The 27509-nt window shown below is 40.5% G+C and overlaps 1 protein-coding gene across 2 annotated transcripts in view; it reads left to right on the top strand.

The window, feature by feature from the left end:
* The window catches only part of sema5a (sema domain, seven thrombospondin repeats (type 1 and type 1-like), transmembrane domain (TM) and short cytoplasmic domain, (semaphorin) 5A), a 174403-nt gene that overhangs the window by 138404 nt on the left and 8490 nt on the right, over positions 1 to 27509 (top strand). For both annotated transcript variants that reach the window (XR_013793838.1, XM_079575795.1), the window contains exons 17-20: positions 16820 to 17029; positions 22699 to 22869; positions 23492 to 23647; positions 26459 to 26503. Coding sequence is in view for 1 of the 2 variants with exons in the window: in XM_079575795.1 (XP_079431921.1) it covers positions 16820 to 17029; positions 22699 to 22869; positions 23492 to 23647; positions 26459 to 26503 (582 nt within the window). In the remaining variant the exon portion in view is untranslated. The remainder of the gene's footprint in view (positions 1 to 16819; positions 17030 to 22698; positions 22870 to 23491; positions 23648 to 26458; positions 26504 to 27509) is intronic.

Here is a 27509-nt window from a genome sequence, read left to right as displayed (position 1 = left end):
GCTTAGTGCTGCTTTAACCATCCCCACTTGGACGAGATGACGACAAATAGGGAGTCCCTTGTTGCAACTTTTGGTGATGTGTTTTTTTGCCTTCCTTATTATGGAATATTGAAAATGTTTCTTTCTTTTTTTTTTTTTTTTTTTTTTTTTCATTGAACACAGTGTCCTAATCGTGCCTGTGGAGAAACAGTAGTTAAAAGTTGACTGCCTCCAAGCGGCCATTTAAGTGCTGTTGCTGTTCCGGCCACTTGTCCTCATGAGGCTGTGCGCAGCTGTGGGCAGTTCGCCCCCCTCTCTCTCTCCACACATGCTCCTTTAATCACTATAAGACGCCTTAATGTGCACTTTCGCATGGTTTTTGATCTCTTTCCTCATGGCTTGATTATGACTGTCTTTGTCTCATCAGAGCGAGCTGTCCTCATAGTCGAGCTCGGGGCGGCAAAACGTTCTTGAAGGGTGCTTAAATGAGCGCTACTGGCCGCGCGGGGAAGGCCTAAGTGGGATTCAGAGACTTAGAGGAGTGACACGCGCACATCCTGAGATATTAGGGAACAAAGGCTTTCTGAAGCTTTAATAGTGCTGCCTTTTTTCTGATTAGTGCGGGAGAAAGTGAGAAAGAACAGAGTTTCATTAGAGGTTGTCACTGGGAGCCTGACACCGCATTAGCTGCACTTCGCTCCAGTTAAAAGTCATTTTTGGCAGCGTGTCTGTCACTTGCTGGTGGAAGTGGTCTGTAGGCAGATGGTGATGTATGAGTTGGAGAGAGCAGGTTTTTTTTTTTTATAAATCCGTTGCACAAACAGTTCTGCTGCAGCTCTGTGCCAGGGAACAAAGTGTTGACACAAGTTTGAGTGATACAGTGTGCTGTGAGTTTGCTTGTGTTGTGTGACAAATAGTGTTACGTAATAAAATAGTCCAATGAATCGGACTGGACTGATTCGGTGGTGGCCATCGCAATATTTTCACCATTAAATGAATCACGTTGTTGCTTTTGTGAGATGGAAATATACAAATTAATTTCTGTATTTACAGTATTCAATGACTAATGGTTGGCAATATGTTCTCTATCAAGTGAAGGGGGGAAAAAATGGACTGTAGAAATGAAGTTTTCTAACAAAACATCAATATCTTTGCTCAAACGTTCTACAGATGGTGTTAATAACAGGAAAAGTGTTATGGAAACCGATGAATTGCAATAAATGCCCTACTGGAAGCACGTTATGATCATGAAATCATTACAGACTGTGTAAGTCAGTGGTTCCCAACCTTTATTGCCTTTCAATGGTCGTCCGTGAACCCCCTACCTCAGGGGTGTTGCAGTTTATTTAGAAAGTAATTACTTAAAAATGGTATTTGTAAGAAAAAGGACAATGTTGCGTTCTAAATAAACCTACTATTCTCCCAAGGCACCACATTTTACTGAAAAATATAGCTTTTCCTATAAAAAATTTTGTTCAATTTCCCCCTTTTTCAATCTGAAATAGTTTCAAGTACCCCCTGCTAGGTCCTCGAGTAACCCCAGGTCCCTGTACCCCTGGTTGGGAAACACTGGTGTAATCTAATTTAGTCTAGTGTGCTGGTGTTTTAGAGCTGACTATACTCATTATTTTGTGTTTGCCCATTGTGAAAGTTGTGTTTGTTTGTTTGTTTGTTTGTTTGTTTGTTTGTTTGTTTGTTTGTTTGTTTGTTTGTTTGTTTGTTTGTTTGTTTGTTTGTTTTTTGTAGAAATGAACAATTCCTCTTTTCGACCCACTTTTTCCTCAAAGCTCCGTAAACAGAGAAATCCATTTCATTAATGAAAGTGACAGTTTGGTCCAGCGTTTGGTAAAACTCATTTGTTCCATTACTGAGACTTAATTCCCTCATCAATTGTTCGCGTGTTTGAGTTGCCTCCTTTGTTTTATTCAGTGTTTGAACAACAGAGTGTGAAGATTTTCTATTAAAAGGTGTGACCCCTGTGCTTTGGCAGTTACTCATCCAAAATGACTCACTTCCCACAGGAATATCTCACGCATCAAGCACAAAGGGCTTAAACTTGTAAGGTTTTTTTTTTTTTTCATGCTTGTTACTGTGTAATCCAAGATGGCCTCATAAAACCAATGATTTAGAGAAGCTTTTGACCTTCCATTCCCCAAACTAAATCTTACAGTCGCTACTTGGTAATATTTCTTCTTTCTATTTTATTTTATTTTTTCATAGTAAGTTGCCAACAAACAACAACAAAAAACACCATCTATGTGAATTCTCCCTCACACCCACCCACCTCCCTTTAAGGAAAAACAAACGAAAGAACAAATTAACAAAATTCTTACACTTCTGTATATGATAATTATAATATTTTATTATACGGCTCTTCACAACGTAAGTAGAACGCTCCATTGATTTGAATGGGATTTTCCAACGTTCTACCGGTGATTATTTTCTGATAAAGGACCTCTGAAAAAAATAATGACCGCTGCCAATGGCAACAGAGTTCGTGCTTTCATATCACTCCGCACGTACGTTGTAGCGGACACTATCTCTGTCCACGTCACTGCGAGAGAAGTGGGGGGAATTGCTCGTGAAGTTAGCGTGAGTCTTACCCAGAGATTCACCACCATTCCTCCTCTCCAACTGCGCCTTCAACTAAGTAGCTAGGCTAGCTACTAGCCTTGCTGCTTCTAGCCTAGCCAAACGTTGCCGAGCAACGTGCAAACTTTTGGGAACTATTTGTCGCGGAAGTCATTCAATAAATCTTTCAGCCTTCATAAAAGTGTACAAAGTTTATGTTGTGTGTGTTCAGTTGGCAAATGGCCGTATAATAAGCGGGATATAATAAGCGCCCCTTCAGGTACCGTCGGTACTTATTTTCCTGTTAATGACCAGCGTTCTATACATTATCCCCTTACATAAATAACAGCAATAATAGTAGGGATGCATTGATCGTTGTTTTTGTATATATATTAGTAATTAGTTAATAATTACTGAGTTTTTTTTTCTCTTTATTTTCATTCCGTCCTTTTTTCATCTTTTCTTTCTTGCTTTGTTTTTCTATTTCTTTCATATTTATCTTTTCATTTTCCTTTCAATTCAATTCAAATGTGTCAGCATTAGCCCACTAGTTGGAATTTAAGGAACGCCAACATAGACATTTTTGGTAATTTTTGAAAATTATTGTCACGTTGTGTTTACTATCTTACCTTTTATTTGTTGCAAAATCCTACTTTGATCTAAGCCTCTCCAGCTCCATGGATGTAGCTACTGTTGGACATCGACGCTCGTATCAGAAGCGGTTGCAGCATGTTGTTTTGTATTAGCTCCGGTGGATATTTTTGCCTCTTGTTGCTGTGTGAAGGAGGGTAGACTGTGCTATGGATCAGAGCCTGGTCGTCAAGTAAGGACATTGACAAATTAGGTGAATTTGAATACATGAAATATTACTCAAACATATGACTCAGAAAACAACTCTACATATGTTTCTGTAAAGAGCAACATCGTAACATGGTTGAAAGCTCTAAAAATTCAATTTTGCATAATACCTCATTTCAAACTGCTGCCCTAACTCATTTCTAGCTCCCACAAACTCTCACCCCTTCATGAGCAGGTGCAAAGTCACTCAAATGTCAATCCATGTGGCCCCTCAACCGTCTGTTGCCCATATTATACTCCCGCTTCCAAAGCATCAACCTTGATGGACTGCGGCCTTATCGATCCCAACAGGGCAGAGTGACGTATACGACAATGAAGAGGCCGTGATTTCATTGCCTGTGGTTAGAATATGCTAAATTTATGTATGTGAAAGCTTATTCATTACGATTATCCAATATGTAGTCCGCCGTCTCACTCTGCAGACTCATGAGGCGCCGTAGCTTTGGTGACAGCCGTACACTTTTCTTTACAGCCGCCTCCTGATAATTACTGCCAGGGCGATGGTGTATATCGATGTCCACTGTCCAGCCAGGGGGACCATAAGATCCCTCAGAGAAGATGATGAGCACCTAAAAGGAATGGGACGTCGCTCCATAAAGATTTACTATTTGCATCAGGCGGCTGGGTATCGATCGGAGCCCGCTGCACTACCAGGGCCTGTCCTAAGGGGATGTTATAAAGGCTGTGAATGTAGATATGTTTGTGGCACAACAGTGTGAGAGGAAATGGTACACCAAAAGGTAGAATACACTGTATTTCTCTTGCTGTTAATTGAAACTAGTGGTATGTGGTACTCTATTATGAACAAGGCTGTGTTCATTTCATCAATTATTTCATCTTTGCCAACGTTTTACTCTTGCTGAAAAAAAAATTTAAGCAGTACCAAGTAACTAATGCCCCTTGAGGCCATAAGCGCCACTGCAGATGTTGCATATTTTACTCATGAATTGTCCGTGAGAGTAAATACTACACTGACAGAAAAGGCGAAGGGAGAGAGGGATATTGTGCATCCAATTCCACAATGGAGATCATTTTCACTTAAACTTGGCTGTAAATACTGTTTAAGTGGCGCTAGCCCACAGTTAGCTTTGCCCATTAGCCTGCTAGCTTCATGATTCTATTAATGTGTATTGCACCTCCGACCCGGTGCTGAGATGTTGCAAATGTGGTTTTCTGGCCAGAGACACCAGGGGGAGATGAAAGACCCCCCCCAATCATCCCATTAACACTTGTATTACCCCCAGAGTGACTAAGAAAAGGATTTATTAAGGTAAACAAGTTACTTAGTTCTGCTTTAAGTATTGGATAGATTTGAATAAGTAAATACAGGGACAAGTGAGAACAAGCTACTGCTGAAATCATATTATCTTAACCTTTTAACCCCCACACGAAACTGAGCATATTTTCTCAAGTTTGGCCTTACCCAAATTTAAAAGCTTCTTGAAAAGCGCCAAAATACCACAAAAGAAATTAAAAACAAAAAAGTGACCAAAACACAAAAGAGTAACTGAAAAGTGACAAAAAGCGATGAAAATATGGCAAAAAATGTGGCAAAAACACCAAAAAAAAGTTAAATCTTCAGTGTCGAGGAAAAGTGGTCAAAGGCTGAAACAATAGTGAACAATTGAAAATACCAAATCAGATTGATAAAACGCTCGATCATTCTCACCAAAATTGCAATATACAGTATATATATATATATATATATATATATATATCACTGGCTTTTGTGCATGGAGTTTGCTTAAGACACACTTACAGATGCCTATAATGTGTATGCTTTTCTGATTTTTTGAAAATACGGGAAAATAAGTGAATGAGCACTACTAGAGCACGAAAAGATTCACTCTAAAGTGTATTATGTTGTATAAGGATTTAAAATGGATCCAAATTGCAGATACAGTGCAGAAGGCTTTCCCCATTGCTGCTTCTCTGTCACATCTCTCTTTGGAAAGTCTGCTTTTCTGAAATCCTCTTCATCTCTTGCTGCCTGAGGCTAAATGTCTCCATGTTTTTCTTTTTTTTTTTTTTTTGCTTTGAGCATCAAAGCTATCACAGATCTGCTGACATTTCATTATTTGTCCTGGATGCTGGGCACCATATTATTGACACGCAGCTGAGCCTCACAGATAACCTTGAACCATTACAGAATAAAAGTGCGTTTGATGCTTAGCTGTCTCTCTTTTTTTTTTCAGCCCATATTAAGATCTCAATCTGAGTAAAAACATAATTACGACATTTACACCAAGCTTCTATGGAGCGTACGCCGATGATTCATGTCAGTGATCATAGACTAATGAGGAGATTTTGATAATTAGTTAGACATGTAGGGATTTAAAGCCTCTTCCTTCCACATACCAATTGTAGTATATATAATTATTCATGATGATACACTTACACCAGCTTAAATGTCATGAGATCCACTCCCAGCTCTGACTGAATGTCATAACTAAGTAACGGGTAATGTTCAGTTAACCCCACACAACTTGGTAAAAACTAAGGCTTGTATAGAGCTTTTAGTATTTCATTCCACCTGCTATAGGCGGAGGCGCTTCAAACAAACTTTAAAATGCAACATAGCCCTCGGCGATAAAGTCTTCTGTTCATACACAGAGATTATTTCAAGCCATAGCATGTAAAATAACAGCTTTTACAGATTTATAAGCCACAGTCAGTTATGTCCAGTTAAAAATAAGAGATAAAGAATAAAAGACAGTGATGGGATTCATTGATCTTTAAAGGGATCTGTTCAAAGAGGCGTTCAAAAGACTCATTCGTTATTGAAATACGTTAAGAAGCCTCTCGTTTTATATTAGAGGCAATCGCCCACAGGGATGACCAAGGCAAGAGTTTTGTTTAGAATCACTTGTTCACAATGAAAGATGTGTGAATAAAACGTCTGTGTGATCTGTTCTGCGGCTGTTTTGTGCCTTTTCAGTCTGTGAAACTGCACACTTAAAGATATGGAAAATGCTCTTTTCCCAAATGAGATCCAGTACAACCCAATCGTGTATGGGAGCCATTTGAAAGAATCGTTCCAGTCATGACTGTCCCATCGCTGGTGAAGAGCTAACGTCCTTGAAGTTGACACGACAGAGGCGAGAAAATTTGCCAATTGTTTGAGCGAGCTGATCCAGAAACACATACAGTGAGAAACCCATGTTTGCATACACTTCATTTGCATTTTTTTCACTGTCAGACATGAAACCAGAATTATTATTTTTAGGTCAATTAGAATTAAAAATTCCAGAAGAATAAGAGACTTTTTTATTGCTTTTTACAAAAAAATACTATACCTTAAACAATTTGGGAAAGCCCAGTTGATGATGTCATGTCCTTGGAAGCACAAGTCTGGTTCATCCTTGGGTGCAACTTGAAGGTCCAGGTTCATTGGTTCAAACAATGATGGAAATGTCCAGTGATCATACAGATCAGGAAGAAGGCGAGTTCTGTGTCCCATAGATGAACGTGCTGTGTCTGAAATGTGAATATCAACCTAAGAACAAATGCAAAAGACCTGGTGAAGATGCTGAACCTGGGAAGTTTGTCATTATCCACAGTGAAACAAGTACTGTACTGACATGGGCTGTACTCTGCCAGGAAGAAGCTCTTACTCCAAAAGAAACATGAAAAAGACAGATTGGAGTTTTATAAATAAAAATATATATAAAAACTTTAATGTTTGGAGACATCCTGTGGTCTGCCAAAAAAAAAAAACCGTGGCCATAATGACCATCGTCACGTTTGGAGGAAAAACTGGGAATCTTGCAAACCTGAGAACACCATCCCAACTGTGAAATACGGGGGTGGCAGCTTCATGCTGTGGGGTTGATTTGATGCAGGAGGAACAGGTGCACTTCACAAATTGGATGACATCATGAAGAAAGAAATATTGAAGCAGACATCAGCCAGGAAGTCAAAGCTTGGGCACAGATGGGTCTTCAAAATGAACAATTCCCAAAGCATATGGCCAATACTGGTTACAAAGTGGCTGAAGGATAACAAAGTCAATGTTTTGAAGTGGTCATCACAAAGTCCTGATCGCAATCCAGTTGAAGATGTTTGGGCAGAGCTGAAAAGGCATGTGCACGCAAGATGGCCGACAAATGTGGCTCAGTTACACCAGTTCTGTTTGGACGAATGGACCAAAACTCCTGCCAACTATTGTGAGGAGCTTGTGGAAGGAAATCCAAAACTTTTGACCCAAAATATACAGTTTAAAGGCAATGCTACCAAATATCAATTAAATGTATGTAAACTTTTAGTTTTGTAAAATGTTATTAAAATAAATATTTTCTAAAATTCTAATTGACCTAAAAAAAAAAAAAAAGTAAATTCTGGTTTTATGTCAGACAGTGAGAAAACAATGCAAATGTGTCTTTTTATGAAGTATATGTAAACATATGGTTCTCACTGTATGAGGCTTAGAGCATGGCCAAAACTGCTGCTCGTGATGTGCTCTTTATCTGCAGTGCTCAGTGATCTTTATGTTATGCTTGATCCTAACACACTCTATTGAAAATAGCCTTACAGCGCCCCTCCTCGTTTTCTTTTTTCTCTCTTCTAAAAAAATTGTTGCGTGAGACAGATAGTCCTGTCTGGTTTAATCAATAACACGATAGAGGAATTTTTGAAGTTTTAGTGTGTTAAAAGTTCAGTCACGCTACGTTTTGATGTTGTAATTTTGCGCTTTAAAGGTTTTGAAGTCGGCCGCACTCCCCCTGTATTTTTCACCATTTGCATCTTACAGAGACAGACACTGAGGCGGGAAGAAAGAAAGATGAAAGGCATTTCTTTGGTGGCTTGCAGTTTGTAATTTTGCTGGGCTTTTGCCAGTGAGTGATGGCTTCATCTTTTTTCCTTTACTTTTTATATATTTTCTTTTTCCCGGGGAGAGATGGTGGCGTGTCAGCTGGCTGATGTGCTATCGAGGCCACCGTCCGCATACCCTGATCTATAGATTATTATGTGGAGATGTCAGGAGCGGACGCAGAGCAGCACAGAGGAGAGCTGAGGGACATATGTGACAGATGATAGCTACAGTCACCATCACACGCCTTTGTTTTCCTCTTTTACCAGGACTTCACACAAGTAGTTCTCTGACATTGCATCTTTTGTCATCTGTAAGTGATTGATGAAGGTTTATTCCACAGACAAAACATAATCTTAGCCCAGTCCAGATTATATTCATAACATTACATACATTTATCTGCAATATAAACACTTTTGTGCTTTTAGCTTCTTCAAAACACACCTGGACTCGTGTTTTGCTTCATTCATGCCACTTTGGTTTCTCCTTCTCCCCCAACAGAAAGCGCTCCGCTGCATTGTCTGGAATTTGTTCCGTAATAGGTAGAATATGGAAGTGTCCTCCGCAATTTCAAATCCCATAAACCATCACTGGAACCGAGTCGCTCTGCTCTCAAACTACTTTTATGACGGTGCCATCTGTAAGCATGCCATTTGAGATGAATGGTGGCTTGTGTTTTGTTTTTGCATGGTAAATTTGCTCTGCTGCCAGTGGAGATTGCTCCAATAAGAGAGATTAAAAGATCAGTTCTTCCCTTTAGTGTCCTTTCCACACGTAACATTAATTAGATTTTTAATTTTTTTTATAATCGAGATGTCAAAGCTGAGGTGCCCACGAGCAGGTTTAAAAGACTCAATTATGAATGATTTGTCCACTTAAATACGCTGTACGTGAGCGGTGAATGAGCACTGGCTAAAACTCTTTATGCGTCGCTGCAAACCTGAATTGTAACTATTGCATCGCCCTTGATAAATAGTTTTATTTCTAAACACACATCATGAATGTTACCTTTTTTTGCTCTCACGATAATGGCAGTGCTGCTACTTTATTGCTACATGCAGTAATCTGAAAGTGCTTCTGCGAGTGAAAGTCTCACTGTCTTAATCAACACCATAAATAAAATAAGTGACAAAGTTTTGCACTTTGAGGTTTTCAAATTTTACAATACAGCCCAGAGAAAACACCGTAAGACATGAATAGTAACACCGTCTCGGACTAAAAACAGATCATTCGTTTTGCAGTTTCTATATTGCTACCAAGAAATGTACAGTGGCTATATACTGGGTAGCGCTAACATCAATGCCCGCTGGCTGCGCTGCTTTAAGCCCACGACACTAGAGGCCGCCATTGCTGTAGTACCTCCATATCGCCGCTAGTCCCCCATTGAAATGAATTGGACTTTAGACACGTTAAAAACAACTTTAAAGCCTGGTTTCTATTTTTTAGACACGGGACTAGGCTAGATATTCCTCCTGAGATAACGCAAGGTTAGTCACAATTAAAGAAACCAGGCTGGTTTTCGCAATAAGAATTTTAGAAATCTCGTACTTAATGAGGGTCGCACTGTTAGCATTGGAGCAGCGCGAACTACACGTCACGCAAGGGCCAAGTCTACAGTGAAGATCCCGCCCGTATGCCCTTTTTAGGAACATGCTTCGTCAGAGCTGGGGAGGGGGGAGTCTGTAAATCCCCCATGATTTCCCCCTCGAACGTGGTCATTATGGTAAACGGGGAGGAGTGAGCAGAAGACCTCCATTATATTTACAGTCTATGGCGAACATAAGGAAAGATTGAACATATTACCATGAAATTCGATGCGTTACATCTTTACGTGTAACTAACACATTTTTTATGCTTTTTTTCATCCATTATAATGCTATGCTACAAAGTGCTAAAATGTATTCACAAAACTATTATAGTTTAGTTTAAGCCCAGTCTCGTCTATTAGATCTGGAACTGTGGTCCCTAATGGTGGGTAAGTATTCAAAAGTGTAGTTCAGAAGATACTTTACAATGGCCTTTTATATAAAATAATATTTTTTTCGATATATATTTTCAGTTGCTTAAATAGGCTTTATTCTGACATTCATTCATTTTCTAAATCCACCGCTGTGTTCTCTAAAAAGTGGAGTGGTGAAACGAATTACCAAAGAGAAGCAGAAGTTTCTTTGATGGAATCCAAGTCGCTTTGGTTAAAAAGAAAAAGACGGGGGGAAGAAAAAAATCAATCCTTGTTTGTAACATTTTCTGGCAATTTTGACTTCTTGAAGTTGACTCAGTCTTTTGTAAACACCTGCAATTACATAAAATATCCACTTCAGGCCCACCACATCGGAACAAAGCTTCTGTTCCGTGTTTGCCGGTGGTTAAATTGTGGTATAGAGGGGTTTTTTTGTATAATTTCTGTAATTCTGTAAGAACATTTCTTCTGTTAAATTAAAGGCTTTGGTACATCATTTACACAAACAGAAGCAAATGTAATTAATGTACTGGTAACTTTCAAATAGCATCTTGTGTAACAGTGTAATGTTTCGCTGCTATGATTAAAGGTAATTTATTTCCTTATCTACTACTGTAATGGATCCGGTTAAACATTGCAGTAATTGGTTTACCAACTTTACAGAGATGGTGTGTTTTCTTAAAAAGGCTGTACTTGTGTTTAAACATATAGTTGAGTACAGTGAAATGAATATACCCCTTTAATTGCATTAAACTGTGCTAAACATTTTCACAATAGCATCAACACAGTGCCTTTCAGAGCACTCGATCTCCTCTGCGGTGATGCACCGATATTTGGAGCAGCAGCACTGGTTTAAAACACAATCCAAAATACTTTTGATCCAGTTAGTAAAAGTAAATCAAATTCACTTAAAGGCCAACTGCATAATATTTTGGACTGTACTGTTGCGGGAAAACAAAACATGCTCCTAATGTCCAGCTCAACACAGAAAATGCTATTAATAAAAGAATGAATTTGGATGAGAAACTTGTTTCATTTTTAAACTCCGTGTAGTCTCTTTAAGTAAAGTAAACAGTAGTTTGTACTTTTTTACTTTCCACCGCTGTTGAAAACTGGAAACACTCTGTAAATTTGGTGCAGAAAAGTCACAGTGCATGTGTCATTACTATGAACTCAATAGTTTCTCCCACAACTTGGTGCCAGCCTCATGTCACACACTTTAGTGGCGTGAGTTCATTATTTTTATTTGTTGCTAGAACAACATCATTGAGCAGAGACGCAGTGGAAGCCGATTCATCACAATAAACATTCAGGGCTGCTTTAATTTTCTTGTCAAACGTGCATTATTCTGACGACCGGGAACAGCGGGGACTGTTTTCCACAATCTCCATGATGGTGCATTCAAGGGCAAATTGTCACTCGGAATAACAACAATCAAATCTCACAAAGCTGTCGGGGAAATAGGAGGGCGAGACACAAAAAGCCGCACAAATAAATTGCTATATATGTAAATGTACTCGGCAAAAGTCTTGCTGTTTTGAAGATGGCTTTGAACAAAACTGTAGGAGTGGCCCCGACTCACATCCTGATTCTTCATGCGCATGAATATGAAGGCATGTTTTACACCTTGCTTGCCGTCATGGTAACAGATCCCAGCGTATTTGCGTGTCCTGCCAAGTTTGCAATCTATTAACTGTTCTAAAAAGATCACGAATGCTGTATTTATTTAAGCATGCACTCTAATTGGTGAGACTAAGGGACACACTGTACCCTCCAGGCTCTGTGTTTTAATTGCTTTGACTGTGGAGGTTTGGCTCTGAGGGATGGAGGTGAACAGTGTGACTGGCAGCCTCGGGACAGCCCATGCTGGCAGAGGCCATGACTGCACTGACATCTGCAAACAGTAACTGAGCTGAGGCCACTGAACTCCCTGAGTTACGGGCTGAAAGATGGGTCAAATCTGCCAATTCTGTGTATCTTTCAAACCAATAGTATAAATAGTTTGCACGATTATTTTGGGGCTCGAGGTCCTTGTGGGAAAACTACCTCAACTTCTCCTAGCACTACCATACTTTACAGCAATTTCTTTCCATGCCCATAGGTATATACTAAAACTGCATCATAAGTACCGTATACTGACTTTCAAACTCACTGGAACTTGACCAAAGTTTTCAAATTCCCTTAAAGATCTAATGGAGAGTCGGAGGTACAGAGTTTATAGCTGCAATGTTGATTCAATACAAAGCCTTCTGTACGTGCCGAGAATGCGCCTACACTTGCCGTGGTCTCTGTATCGCTCGGTAATTGCAATTTTGACACCTCATTCTCGGCGAAATGGAGCCTAATTAAGGCAGGAAGCCTTGTCACTAGACGCAAAAACAGATGCCTAAAAGCCCAATTCTAGGCCTGGCTCGATATCCACGTAATAGGCCTGTGAAGCCGAAGGGACCGTCATGTTTGTCCCCCGTACGGCCGCCGCGCTGTTTTCCCAGTGCCAAAAGGTGAGCCGTCTCCCTCACCCTTCCATGGCGCACATGTTTGTCTTAAATCAGTCTTATCTGTGCTCGTTATTTCACTCCTGTGCTTTGGATTGCACAGAGCTTGTTTACCCAGTCACCTCTCATCTAGCTGTGTACAGTGGCTTTCTGTTTGATGCTCACATAGTTCACAGGGCTGTTTGAGGTTGAGTCAGCTTGTGTATGCCCTGGATACTACTTTGCTATTGGTCGGTGTGGTTTTATTTACTCTAGCTGCATGGCTGTGTGCGGCTGTCCAGGCAGATACTATGTGGGCACCACAAGAACCTTCTGCCTCTCAGACTCAAGCAGCCACTATATATTACACAACAATATCTGTATCAATAGCACAATAACACAGACAATTATCCTCACTTCACGTCTATGTCACCATAATGGGATATTTTAACCTGCTGTAGAGCCGACTACAAGGCTCTTTATAAATTATCAAAGTATTTTTTCATACACAATGAAGGCTTATTATAATATCAAAATATCTTCAGTTTGCCTGGAAAAAATGGTGAGATATATTATTGTAATAAGGTGTAAAAAGCTTTTCAGCCTTTCATCTGTTGTTATTTCAGCAGGAGATTCAGATAAAGCTCTCAATAGTTTGGACCCGGAAGTGGCTTATTATTGTGTGTGATGTCACACGTAACAAACGTTTTGAAATCACAAAGCTGCTAGCTGCTCATCTATCCTGCCTTTCTCTCTTTTCACTGTCACTGAGTGGCAACAGGAATCACTACAAGGCATTGCACAAAATGCAGTGACATTTTAAAGCATAAAAATAGATCTATTATAAGCAACTGTGATTAGTTACAGGTTTAACATAATACAATGTAAAAAGTCTTCCAGCGACTGAAAGGTGTTTTGTAAATGTTTCATGAAATCTTTCAAATGCAGGACATAAAGGCCATTTGGTTTAATTATGTAATTTCGAACTTTGAGAGAGAAATATTGATCAGATTCTGCCTACTACTACTGCAGAAATAACAGCTGTCTGTTATCCCCCAATATGGCGCTGATGTTATTTGTTACCATGGAGATCAGTTTTAATTATGCCGATTGTAACCAGCTAAAATTATTGTTGATTTGAACATTTTTACCTCATATCTGGGGACAAAAAAGGGTCAAGTTTAACCTTACCTTTAAAACTAATAAAACAACTAATGCTTTAGCTCAATTTTGGTATGTTTTTTGAAGTAATGTTTTATTTTTAGATAATAAGCTATTTGGAAACAAATGCTTTATTAACACAGCAGTTTATTCCCATGTGTTTGGCTTTGTGCTGTGCATGTTCCTTTTGCCACAGCCTCTCTCATCTCATCAGTAGCCTCTAGGCTCCTGCTCTCCGCCTGTGTGTGGCTCTGTGTGCAGATCGATCGCCCCCGCCGGCACCTATTTGAGAGGGAGGGCACCACGCTGTTTGTTTTGGCGACAGGAGGTCCGCCCCATTGAAGTAGCATTAACAGCAGCTCCAGTACATCACAGCCAGCGCTTGTTTGAATGGCCTTTGTTTCCATGGTGGTCATTACAAAGCCAGTCTGGTCTCTACAGAGTGGTGAGATAAAGAGTGCGCCTCACAGCCAGCTGACCAGAGCATGTATATAGGAGTGAGTCCATATACAAAACCTGCCTCTGGAGTTCGCTCTGGCTCGTAGCTCGAGGGTGAAGTTGCCAAGGTTGCCCCCCCTACTTACAGAAAAGGTTACGATCCCTGCGCTAGGTAAACACAGAGATGTCACCCCGGAATACAAAGCAGCCTATAGCCACTTGCGAAACTGTCTGCTGAAAAGGAAAGAGATGACAGCATAACAAGGGTGAGAGAAGAGGACGCGGCCAGGGAGCAGCTGCAAAGAAGGTTAATATAGTTCAGGAGATGGAAAAGGTATGCGATTAGTGAAGTGATAAGGCTGTGGTGAAAAGGGAAACATGTGAGAATACAAAAGTGGAAGGTTGCCGCGTCTTTGTGAAAATGATTAAAAAGCAAAACTCTAACCGAGCAGGTCTACGGTTTAACCTCTTGACCTCAAACTATTATTTCAATTTCAATACAATGTTAATGTCACGCAACAAAGGAGTTTCGGAAGACTTTTGTAGAGACAGAATCCAATTTGTGATAATGAAAGAAAAAAAAAAGGTGAAGGTTGTTATATTGATATCGGTTAATTCAGATGAGCTCTTAAAATACAAAAGTTTTGGTTTGGAAGAACATAGAGATGGATGGATGTTGTGCTTTGAGTATTGAGAAAAGTATTTTGTCCCCTAGTATACTCTCTCTCTTTTGGGGGCATGAAATTGATTCTGTTACATTGAAGTGGTAGTACCAGTAGTAGTTGCGAGAATAAACGCTGCCCTAACCACCTGTTCACTTCCAAATGTGCTGCAAGCATGCTAAAACCCTAAGTGCACTGTAACAGCTTCCCCGTGTGTCCAGCAGCACTCCAATCATTGTTGTGGTTTCATCAAAAGAGCGCGTCGAGTCCAATTAGGCGGAGCGCTCATTCGCACACTCTGTTGACAGCAGCAGCCACTCTCCCCTGTTACAAAATCGCTGCTCTCCGATTTGTCTGCCATTTGAAGATGTGAAGATTAGGAAAAATGACAAATGGGACAGTGTTTATGAGGGCGCATCAATTACTTAAAGGGGTTTGTGTTTTTTTATGAAATGAAAGCATATATTTCTTATCTCAATTTGTGTAGAAGATCTGCTTCAGTAATGAGGAATAACTGGTAATGTATCAAACAGACAGAATTATACAAGGCAGGGGGGAATTGGGGAATAAGGGACGGACTGCCCATATGTCCATTCTGGAAGAGGCTCTAGGGCCACCGGTCTGGCCTCTCAATTTATCTCCTTAATCTCTTAACCCCCACCTTAACCAGGCTTTACCCAAATCTAAAAGCTTAAAAGAAAAGCATCAAAATAGCGACGAACACGAGGATGAAAACAGAACAAAAATGTGCCCGAAAAGCAACAAAAAAGTGACCAAAACACGACAACAAAGCAATGAAAAAAAAGCAACAAAGAAGCCACAAAAAAGAAGAAGAAGACTGTTGTCCCCCTGTCAAGAAGCCTTTAGATTTGGGTAAAGCCGAACTGGAGAAAATGCACCCGGTTAAGAGGTTAAAAATATGTCTTTGCGGAAGTGTTGCATTGGCGCTAATTTGGGCCAGGCTGGTCAGAGTCCAGATCCGCTTTCCAGTCCTTAGTCCGCCCCTGGTGTGCTCTATTTCGCTTCATTTTCTTAACAAATCATTTAGGTTGGCTCCTGTCCTCGGCTGATTCTTTTCCCGCTTCCTCAGCGAATGGAGCGAATCTGAAAAGCGTTATTATAATGTGAAAGACCAGTGTGTGCTCTTCCACTAATGCTACTGCTGATTATCCAAACTCTTTTCGAACTGCTCTCCGTCTCCGGGCGCCGGACCCCGCTCCCACTCGTCTGATTGATGCTGTTAATTAGGCTTTAATAGAAATGACACTTTTTCATTAGTTCAACTCCTTCCTGACAAGAGTACACACTGATTAACCGGCTGCTGCGTTCGGATCAGCGCCTTAGTTTGTTGTGTGTCAATGGGACAATTGACGCACGGGAAATTATGACAACAAATTAGAGGAAAGATCGAAATGATTCCTATTTACCTTTCAGTCTGTGTACTGCCTTGGTTTCATGAATCGGCGCTAGTTTTACTCAGGTAATTTGTTGTTAATTTGCTTGATTTAACCTTTCGCCAATATCAGCTAAACAGGCGCAGATACCTTACATGAATAGAGCAGGCATCCATTTTTAGCCTGTATTTACAACCCAATGGCCCCTGTGGGAAGGACAACAGCTTCCTGCTCGTTCAGCACAAATCAGGCTCTTAGACTATCTCCAAACTGCAGGAGTAAAGACACATTCACTGTTATCAAGAGCTTTTATTGACTCTCTGCCCTCTCGTTGCTCTTCAAAACAAATGCACAAAGCCGCAGTCGCGAGTGAGAGCAAGTATCAACCCATCTGTGCAACAAAAAAAAAACACCAAAAAAACAGCAAAGTGGGGGAAAGTGGCCAATGAGCGCTGACACAAAAGGGTTGTTTGGAGCAATGTTCTCACTTGTTATGTCGTTCTGTGTGACAGGTGAAGTGCTGCGTCTGGGGAGGATCTCGGGACACTCGGTCAACGGGGGCTGGACGGCGTGGAGCTCGTGGTCCCAGTGCAGCAGAGATTGCAGTCGCGGGATAAGGAGTCGCAAAAGGACTTGTACCAACCCTGAACCCAAGTATGGAGGGCAGACGTGCATGGGACCGGCGCAGGAGTTTCAGGAGTGCAACGTCACGCCTTGTCCAGGTGAGTATGGGGGGTAAATGTGAGGACACTTTACGTCACTGTTAAATGTGCTCTCAAAATAGAAAAGTCACCGGGTAGCATTTCTGATATGAGATGCAACAGAGTCACAAACACTGATGAAAAAATATTGTTCTGTTGTTTGAGATTTGAATATGTTTGATTATTATTATACAGTATAAAGATGAATAATTGCTTAACTTTTGTAAGCATTAACCTTGTGCCAATCTCTTTTGTATGTTACCGTGCTGAAACCAACATGCAACATGCAACATTCATTCCCAATGGTAAATAGGGATGCAGTACACTGTTTGGCCACCAGCATCAAATTGGGGGCGCTGTTTCACTCCTATCACAAAGTTAAGGAAACACTTGGTCTTGGTGTTTATCAATCACAGAGCGTTGTAGCATAAACTCCCAGTTCTCCAACTTGTATTGCAAAGGTTATTGACATCAACAAAGGTATTTGTTAAATCAATCAATCAATCAAATTTTATTTATGGAGCCCTTTACAACACTCAAGGCGACCAAAGTGCTTTACAATAAAACCACATAAAATCCATTTAAAACATTCATACAACCAAACAATAAAACAGATAAAATGTACTAAAAGTTAAAAATGGACTTAAAGAAGGATAATAACAAAAATGATGCTGAACTGACACTTTATTGAATTAAATGAATGAGGTAAAGTCACTGTAGATACAGGCTTTTGCCATAGTTAACATTTGTTTTAATGTAGCATGTTCTTTGCATAGATGGAATATGCAAATTTATACCAAAAAATTAAATACCGGTATACTAACAATTATTATTTGCAGTTATATGTGTTTCACGCTTGACATCACAGTGTTTGGCCTGCGACCCACAGGCCCTTTTTCATTTTGGACCTTGGACACAAAAGGTTTGGGCACCCCTGCTATAAATTAGACTATAACAGGCATTACAGAGTAACGCACCGAATCCACTAAGCCACTAATCTCAATCAGAATCAGAATACTTTATTAATACACATCAGTTGCTGCTATTCCAATAAATGTCATAAAAATGAACAGCACAAAACAACCAAAAGCAATAATAAAGTGCTATTGGGACCATAAAATTAAAAAATAAAAATTAAGAATTGACGTGTGAGTAGTTCAAGGTATCGCAAAGAAAGGAGTTTTACAGTCTAGTAGCTGTTGGGTGGAAAGAGCTCTTAAAGCGCTCTGTGGAGCATCAGAGCAGGAGCCGTCTGTCACTGAACATTCTCCTCAGACCGAGAGCTTTAAATCTGAGATTCAAGGCTCAAAGGTTCTTGACACTGAGAAACGATGTGATCATATTTCATAGCAACAGGTGATCATAACGTTTGGGTAATTCTTCGTCAATAGAGTTGTGTCTCTTCACACAGGAAGAACAGATCAAGGCCACAATAGAAAACCAGTAGCTGATAAGAACTGTGACGGAGACCCCAATTTACACGAGGAATCAAACGGACGATCCCCGCGGCGTAGCCACTATTGTAATTACATCGGTGGGTAATTATACTGCCGGCGTCGGGGCGCGTGCCGTGTTGTGAAAAGCCCTGAGACAATGCGTTTTTCAGCCGCGCAGCTGAAGACGGCGCCGCCGAGTTTTCTAATTAAAAAAAGGGTCCGGGGCTGACGGGAGAAGTGAGCTGTCTAAATGGAAATCCAGTGCTCAGTTTGGCGTAAGGCGCACCTGCTGTCCGACGCGAGCCGCATGTCGACAAGCGAGGTGATTATTAATAAAGGGCCCTGGGGAAAAGCAGGAAGTGCACGGGTCAAACCAGTGCTCTGTGTACTGGCAGTGGTCCAAGATGAGATTGTTTTGTTCTTTTGCAAATGATTGGATCAATTTGAGACATATTGGCCTTTTGTTACTTTGGCTTTCATGCTAATCGAAGGTACATCAGAGTATTTTGCGATTGCGTTAAGGCCTTCATAGTCATTCAAAATCACACACAGACTCTTTTTATGTATTTTATCTCGAGGTAATGTGGCCTGTTAAAAGTTCATTTTGACCTAAATGTGGAGCGTTGCATAATATTTCATCATGTTTGTCCATGGACCGATCTGAATACATCACAGTATGTTTAACCTTTGAAGGGATTGAAATTCTTTTTTATCTTTTCACATTACTAGCATCACAAAGTGTCTTTTGAGTCTGATCTAGGCTCTGAAAATATAAGGCTGGTTGCACCTGGTAGGGCATCTGGTGTTTCTGCACATTTCCTCACTCGTGCCTGCGTTTTCCTGCCGATCCCAGCGGAGAATAGCGAAAAAGGAAAGAAAACTGTGAAATCATTCTATCACATGAACAATGATTGGCCTTTTCAGACTTTGCTGCTAATCTGATTTGCTCAGATATGGACTCTGTGGAAATGGTCCCGCGTGAACCCATTATCGCATTATCACATCACATTTGAGGCCAGTGTGCAGGTAGCCGTTGTGAATCGAAATGACTGTCAGTGGATGCTGTTTTCAACTATGTCACTGGAGCCACCTACCTTTTAGCTCAGTACAGCTAATAGCCCAAGTCTTTATCAGCCTTAAATGAAAACTCAATTAACTAAATGCTTTCCACTTCCACTATCGCGCCCATTTTGGCTTGCAGGGTTTCGGCAAATTATTCCCTCAAGTAGATTGTTGAAATTAAGTGTGTTCTTTGATATATGTAGCATCATGTGTGAGCTAAAGTGGACTGATCATTCATTAATGACCACTAAAGATGAAGTAGTCTATTCACCACGGCCTTTAACTGTTTGTGGATACAGTATTTTAATTACTTAAGTGGACAAGTGATCATTTCCTTTTGACGTCAATCAATTCCAATAAGGCGTATGAGAAGCAAACATTTGTAGAATCCAACAACATGGCGTCTAATTGTCGTTTATTCAATGGTGGATACTAATAGTGATAGAACACAAGAACCACATTGCATTTATGTAGCCCAAAGGGATGGATGTAACCAAGCCTGACTAACAATGAATGCTAATGCACTCTCAATTAGCACCCCACAGCCAGAGAGAAAATATTTGGGGCTCACACTATGCAACCAGTTGTGCTGATTTTAAAAGGGGGAAACAAAACAAGGGAGGAATTTGCTAACAATCCGTCTGCTTTTGGAAACAAACAGGGTTGATTTTTTTGGTGAGGCGATCCGTCATTGTGGGCCAGGCATCGACTGCAGTGTCAGTTTGTGATAGAGAAATTACACCTGGATGACACAGAGGATCTGCAGCCTCAATTACCTGCACAGTGCTGCCAGCCGACCCCTGCTCCTTAAAAGCAATCCACAGTGGCTCAAAGAAGGGATTTCACGCTTTACAACAAAGTGAGGTTTCATCCAGATCGGCAAAGGATATTTACCTCTTCATGATCAAAGATACAGTGTGCCCCATGCTTTTTTAGTTTGTTGTATTGTGCATACAGAAGTAGAGCTGCGCAGACAACTTTCATCTCTCATTCTTGAGGCTTTGTCAGCAGGGCCGGTTCTTCCAATAGGCAGCTGCAAATTCCAATGTTGTTTTGCTTGTTAATCGGTGCGTTGTTACGGGCGACAGGCTCACTGACAGCGCTCACTCTCCGCCTACTTGACTTTGCCACATATAACACCAAAATGGAGCAGTCTGCTGAAGTGGATGTGCAGGAGAGAAACATCCACTTCAGAGTGCGCTTTGGGGGTGCACCCTGTCACCCCCAAGGCGCGAGTGCAACTCCGCTCGCGTCCCTACTCTCCCGTCTCCTGAGCGACAGACAGGAGACAGAGAGAGCAAAGAGACAGAGAGCGAGGCTATTTGTCTTAAAGGGGCGATGAATCCACCGGTACTCCTGAGCGCAGTTACTTTCAGTAACTCTAGTTCTCTGAACGTGCATGGTCTAAAATTATTTCTCAGTTGTAAGGTAGAAATAACCAGTCAGGTGCAGGTAGGTTTCACTTCAGAGGTTCCCAAAATGTGAATCAGGGACCAGAGGTGAGAGAATGTAGCCAGTGAAAATTGGGTGTAATTGTGTTTGTCCTAAACCACAGACTGTGGCAAATGGGTGGTGGTTCTCACACAATGGGGCAGGGCCCAAATTGAGCTCATTATGTTCTACTTCTGCCCTGAACTACCGTGTGTAAATGTTTTTGACTGTAAATGGGCTCGCTCTTCACCGAGTAGCCTTGGGATGCGCACTCTTGGGCCACCCAGTGGACTTTTGTTTAGGGCCCCAGGAAGGCTAGCACCAGCTCTGTTCTTCTGGTTAAGAGCTGGATAAATACTAAGCGCCCTTAGACATGATTGTAATATCTAATTTAACTAACCGGTTGTTTACACCTGGTCCGTTTAATGGTCTGTCTTATTATTGACTTGTTGACATGTGCCAGGCCCAGTTCTACAGGGGAGCAAAAGGGTGCATTGCAACCTCATTTCAAAATGCTTGCATCCTCAATTTTAGTTGCATTATCATGTTTTTTTTTAATGAGGAGGATCTCTTTTCGCACCCTTTTGACACTTTGATGCCCCCTCTCTCATGTTGTTCTGGAAGTGGCGCTGCACCTGGCACTCATTGGGCGTCTTTGCTGTTTTTGTTTGGTGTTCACAAATATATCCATAGTGTGAGTTATATAAGCTTAGAAGTTCTTACAGCTGGGCCTCAATATCAAGGGTGGAATGCTTCATTTGTCTTCATTAATAAGAAGGCAGTCTGGTACTGAGGGGGCAGGAAACTTGTGCTCCAATATTCCACACAAATACATGGACAAATTACATTTTCTGCATCATTGTTTGAAACGGCTTGTAATGACTTCCAATGGCTTCATGTTCAGAGGAAATTGTCTTTGCAAATGACCTGAAACGTAAATCTAAATATGAATCAGTGACTTTAGAAAACAGTAAATAACTTTCCTCATCTTTTTGTTAATTATTCAAAATGGGGATCTTCGTGCCAGTTTATTTGTAAATGGGACACAATATGTTGTGCACATGTTTGAAATGTGAAATGAACATTAGCTAATCAGGAATCGTAAGTTAACATATGGTGTGATCACTTAGCTGCATGCATTTATTCAAATTTAGAGTCACTTTTTCACCATTATACAATACAATATGTATGCAATTTCTCCATCTGTGAGATCAATAAAGTATCATCTTATCTTATCTTATCTTATTGAAGGAGAATGGAATAGAACTCTTGTAGAAAGATCAAATGAAAGATAGAGATAGTTTCACTGAAAGTTGTCATGTCTTGGAAAACCATTTATTTACCAGCAATCACCACAATTCATCACAGAGCTGACAGATCTGGGTGCTGTTGTTCAATAATTAATTTAGAACAAAAATGATGACAAATCTTTTCCATTCATTCATGCAATCCAACAAAAAGTATCCAGATTTTTGTTATTTTTTATTATTATGTAGAGGTGTGATACAACAGATAATAAAATTTAGCTTCATTTGCATCCACACTTATGACCTTCTTCTATCTTCATAAAAGTCCATCTGTGATCAAGTCCACTGGTTAGTCATGAGCTGTAAAGAAATAAAATATAGCTAATAGAGAGGTATGAATACTTTCGAACCAACTGTTTACTACAATCATAAAGCATTCACACAAATATCATTCCAGCTTATAGCTAACTCGTCACTGTTAATGAGTGAAACGTGCTGGCCCGGTGTGTTTCAGTGGATGGCAGCTGGTCCTGCTGGTCTTCGTGGTCCAAGTGCTCGGTGACGTGCGGCGGAGGCCACTACATGAGGACCAGGACCTGCAACAACCCCCTCCCTGCCCACGGAGGAGACATCTGCCTGGGACTGCACACCGAGGAGGCCCTGTGCAACACGCAGCCGTGCCCAGGTAACTCACAGCGCACTGAACATGAACACTTTAAACAGAGCTCATTTGTGAAAAGATGCTGGATCTATATAAACTCAAAAATGACCGTTTTGCAGAGTCTACTACTGCGAAGAACTGTGTGTTCTCAAAACTGTGTGCATTTTACTTTGTGCTGAATTACAGAAGTATTGGAAAAGTGTAGGGGCTTTTTCTGCATTAAAAACATATTGCACAAGGATAAATTTGACCTAAGAGAACCTGTATAATATCTAAAGTGCAAACATCAAGTTCTAATATGGCAGATTAGGCTTAAGCTGTGTATACTTACCTGGAAATATGAAACAGGCTTCCATTATTACCTTCAGTGAACCTTGACTTTGTCTCTTTTGTTATTATAAACACTGCTACATCTTATTCGCTACTTCCTTATATTGCTACTGTACTTGCTTTTTAATAATGCTACAGAAAGCTACACAGACACACATTTTGTTAAAAAGCATCTTGAGGCTGTTCTATCACAGGTCGACTATTTATTTTGGATGCTCTCTTCTCCCAGGACACTCGTGCATGACTAATACAGACCTGAGGGCATTTTTTAAATCCTGCCCCACGCACACCTTTATTTTTGTTTCCCTCATTTCAGAGAGTTGGTCGAGCTGGTCAGATTGGTCCCCCTGTGAGACCAACGGGGCTCAAGTTCGAGTGCGGCACTGCGACGTCCTCTTCCCCACAGGAAACCAGTGCGCGGGCAACAGCAGCGAGACAAGGCCGTGCTCTCCCGACTCCAATTTCATCCCAGGTAACATCACCCGCACTCAAAGGGCGTTCGAGCGTGGCTAAGTCTGCAGCAGTAGTTCGTTTCTAAGAAGCGAATAAAAATCTAATATATTATTGACAGAGGTACAACTGTGAGGGGGTTCACTGGTCAGGTCCAAAAATGTTATTTTTTGGGGAAGATTATTCATTTATAGGTAGCCAAGGCACCAAAACATGACGCATAGCTCTTCCCCTATAAGTCTGGTATGTATCATTAACTTGTAAGGCTATGTAAAAGGCAGTTTGGATCCCGATGTTCTTGTCTCCCATTCCATGTTAGAACAGCCATACTACAATGCTCAGCTTGACACAGAGCATGCTACTTTTGCTGTGAGTTTAGAAGAGGATGTAATGTATTTGAACCCATTGAAATAAAAAGGAGAAACTGTGTTCAATCCTTTTTTCAGAGTCCGTTACCCTGTTCAATGTGTTTATCCTATAGCTGTTTAATATGCAAGTTATGATCCAGGTGTTTTCAGCTGTTTTCACAATGATTACATTTCGGTGAGGAAGAGCCTTGTTAGAAATCATTCATGAATGTACAGGCATTTTTAGATTTTACTTTAGAGCCACATGTTAAAGCAGTACTAAGTAACTCTAAGTAAGTAAGTAACTCATGTCCCTAGAGGCCATGAGCGCCACTGCAGGTGTCGTAGCATGTTACGGTTTTTACTCATTAATTGTCCATGAGAGTAAATACTACGCTGACAGAAAAGACAAAGAGAGAGGGATACTGTACATACACAATGGAGACATTTTTTTAACTCAAACTTGGCTGCAAATACTGTTAAGTTTTCCCCCGGGAAAACCAATTTTATTTTATTTTTCCCAATATTCAGCTCATGTTTAAAAGACTCTGTTTAATTTTTTTTTAAGTCGGCCCCCTTCCTTAAAATGCTGTCCCGGTAATTTTGTACATAGACTGGAGCATTTAAATTATATGAATTTTGAATTTTGTGGCGATTAAATATTAATTAGACTTTAAATCCAAATCCATGACATTTTAAAAAGTTTGATTTTAGCCTAAATTCCAAATTGCTATATCTTGAGAAAGCACTTGTTATTTTCAAGATTAAACACATTTTGAAAAGTAGACACGCTGGCGTTTGTGACTTGAGGTGACTTGCCGGCTAAAGCAAGACTTGATTTGACTTGACTTGACCCCATGACCGATTGACATGGACTTACTTGGGACTTGGACCTTCACGACTTGGACTTGACTCGAGACTTGCATTTAGTGACTAACTCCCACCTCTGCCAAGGGTAGATGAAAGAATCCCCAATCATCCCATTAACACTTGTATTACCCCCAGAGGGACGATGAAAAGGATTTACTTAGGTAAACAAGTCACTTAGTTCTGCTTTAAATCATATTCAGTTTAGTTGTTTCTGCCATTTTGGGGTCAGATTGACATCCATTGGCCACTAAAAATGACCTTATAATGTGATAAACACAGAAATTACATAAATACCATGAAGCGGACATGTCATACCTCGCCATACTTTAATATAGGGCCTGGCTTTACCATTCATTTGCATGGGGATACAACGCTTTATAAAACAGGTGTCTAACTGAAGTTTGCATTTGTTGGAACAGGCTCAGATAGCTTCAGGCATTTCTATGATTTCTCTGTGTGAACCACATGTTTAGCCAACATTAGTCAAAGCAATGCGGCGTCATCTCCATGGAGACTAGCTGGTGATGTCCTGCTCCCAGCAAAGTTATGATCAGATCTTTCCACCAGATATATTTGTCACTGATTAAAAACACAAAATGCTTGTAAAAGTTGCACATTGCGGCTTTAAGAGCTAACAGTGAAGTTTAAATGCTCAATTTAAACCAATATTCTCTCAAAGTCAAGTATAATCAAATGTATTGCATATCCCTGCACGGACAAGCCAGACGATAACGCATTTGTACGCAGACCTTCATATGTCTCCCATAAATCATTAGTATTGAACCAATCTCAGGCTGACATTATTTTCTATTGACCTTTTCAGACGTTTGACAAGCGCAAGGTCTAAAAGCAAACAGCATCTCGATGAGTAGGAAAACATACCATATTTTTAAATTTGGGTCGACGATGGAATATAAAAAGGTCTAGCATTAAGAAATTAGACATGAAAGGAGAATTGAATTAGCACTGGAGTCAAATTATATAACCGTTTCCTTAATGCATGCGATCAGATGCCCTAAAAGCTAAGCGCACGTAATTAGTATTGCTATCTGCTTAGACCGGCATCTCCCCATTGACGGCCTGTAATGTGAGATTCCCATGTGCATAGATGTCTACTTCATAAAAATCGTTATGCAAACCTTAGTGCTCTCTCAAATGAGTCTTATTACTGCTTATGCTGCGGCTATTACACATATATTCCAATACTAATGGCGAAATTCTCACACTCGCTGGCGTAATTCATTGCGGCGCCACGTAAACATGTGATTGAAAAGCCTATCTGAAGCCTTTCTATATTAATTAGCTGGGTCGTAATACGCTGTGTAGAATTAGCCATTTGCCCCCCTATCCCTGATCATCCATCTGTTTTATAATGGGAAAGCCAGTCTATTAAGGTTCATTAGTAAAGTCTTGTACTCCATTCCCTGTAATGAGAGCTGATACTTTTCATAAGCCACTCCAGGTGCCGCAGCCAAGATTAGCTGTTGAAGTTTTTTTTTGTGTGACGAGTTTCTTACATAATCCGTTTCGTATTGTTTCAACTCTGAGAAAGCAATTCGTCATGCAAACGAGATCCTAATTCTGCTGCCTTTTGCTGTTTGCTTCCACTTTTGCAGAAGTCTCGATTGCACGCTCGAGCCAGGAGGAAAGACGCTGTGGAGGTAATAAAACGACATATATACTCGAGGCTGAAAGCGCCTGTTTTACAAGCAGTGTCCGCAATAAGAAAGCTGTTAGGGGCTGATAAATCAAGTTGTAAAAGTTTCCCAAATGAGGGTAAAGTTTGGAGTTTTATACCGAGCTATTGACTATATTGGGTTTGTTGTAATATAAAAAAAACAACATGTCTTTTTGGGGAAAATCCGCCGTCAGCAGCTGAATGCAATCTCAGCAAAGTTAAATGCCGTAAATGTTCTCGTAAAAGAATGGATTTAGGTAGATTCACACCGCGGGAGGCAAAATGGTTTTCTCGTAGTCTCAATAAGCAAACGTTTACATATCAGCTCAATCAAAATGGTCCCCAGACATCTAGTGCAAAACCTATGCCAGATAAGTCAAGAAGTGGACGGAATATCCAAAGGGTTTAGGCTGGTTTTACTTTAGTGTAATGTTTATAATGGTTTCAGGTGAAAAATGTGGAAAGTGTTGGTATTTTTGGGGGCAGACTCAAAACAAAACACAATTTTTAAGAAGTCCCATTCCATGATAATCATTTTGTTAAAATCCTCAGATTCCAAATCGATTCAAAAGATAAATTACCTGCGTGCTAGGAGATCTCGAGGCGTGAGGAAAAGATTCAGAAACTCCCCTCACTCTTAGTGTGAAAATCGCCACTTGGAACCAGCGCCACTGCAATAATCTGCATGCTGCTTTGGGGACTCGGGTTTAGTATTTTCCACAGGCGCTGGACATTATTACTTCTCTTATTAGAAGTCTGGCAGAGAGCGCCGTAACTTAAAGATGCCTCTCACGTCCCACTCACTTCATATGTTTTTTCTTCTCTTTTCTCGAGAAGAAATTAAAGCCAAACCAACTGAGATTTGCTCTTTTGTTCAAATTAGCCCGTAACTAAACAGACTGCTATGCCCATTCCCTTTAATTAAACCTACGCAGCTTAATAATGCACCTTATTTTTATGGATTTTACCGCACAGTATAGCAAACTTGC

The sequence above is a fragment of the Gobius niger genome (assembly GCF_951799975.1).
Source record: "Gobius niger genome assembly, chromosome: 18".
Classification (NCBI taxonomy): domain Eukaryota; kingdom Metazoa; phylum Chordata; class Actinopteri; order Gobiiformes; family Gobiidae; genus Gobius; species Gobius niger.
This window is presented reverse-complemented; position numbering and strand designations above follow the sequence as displayed.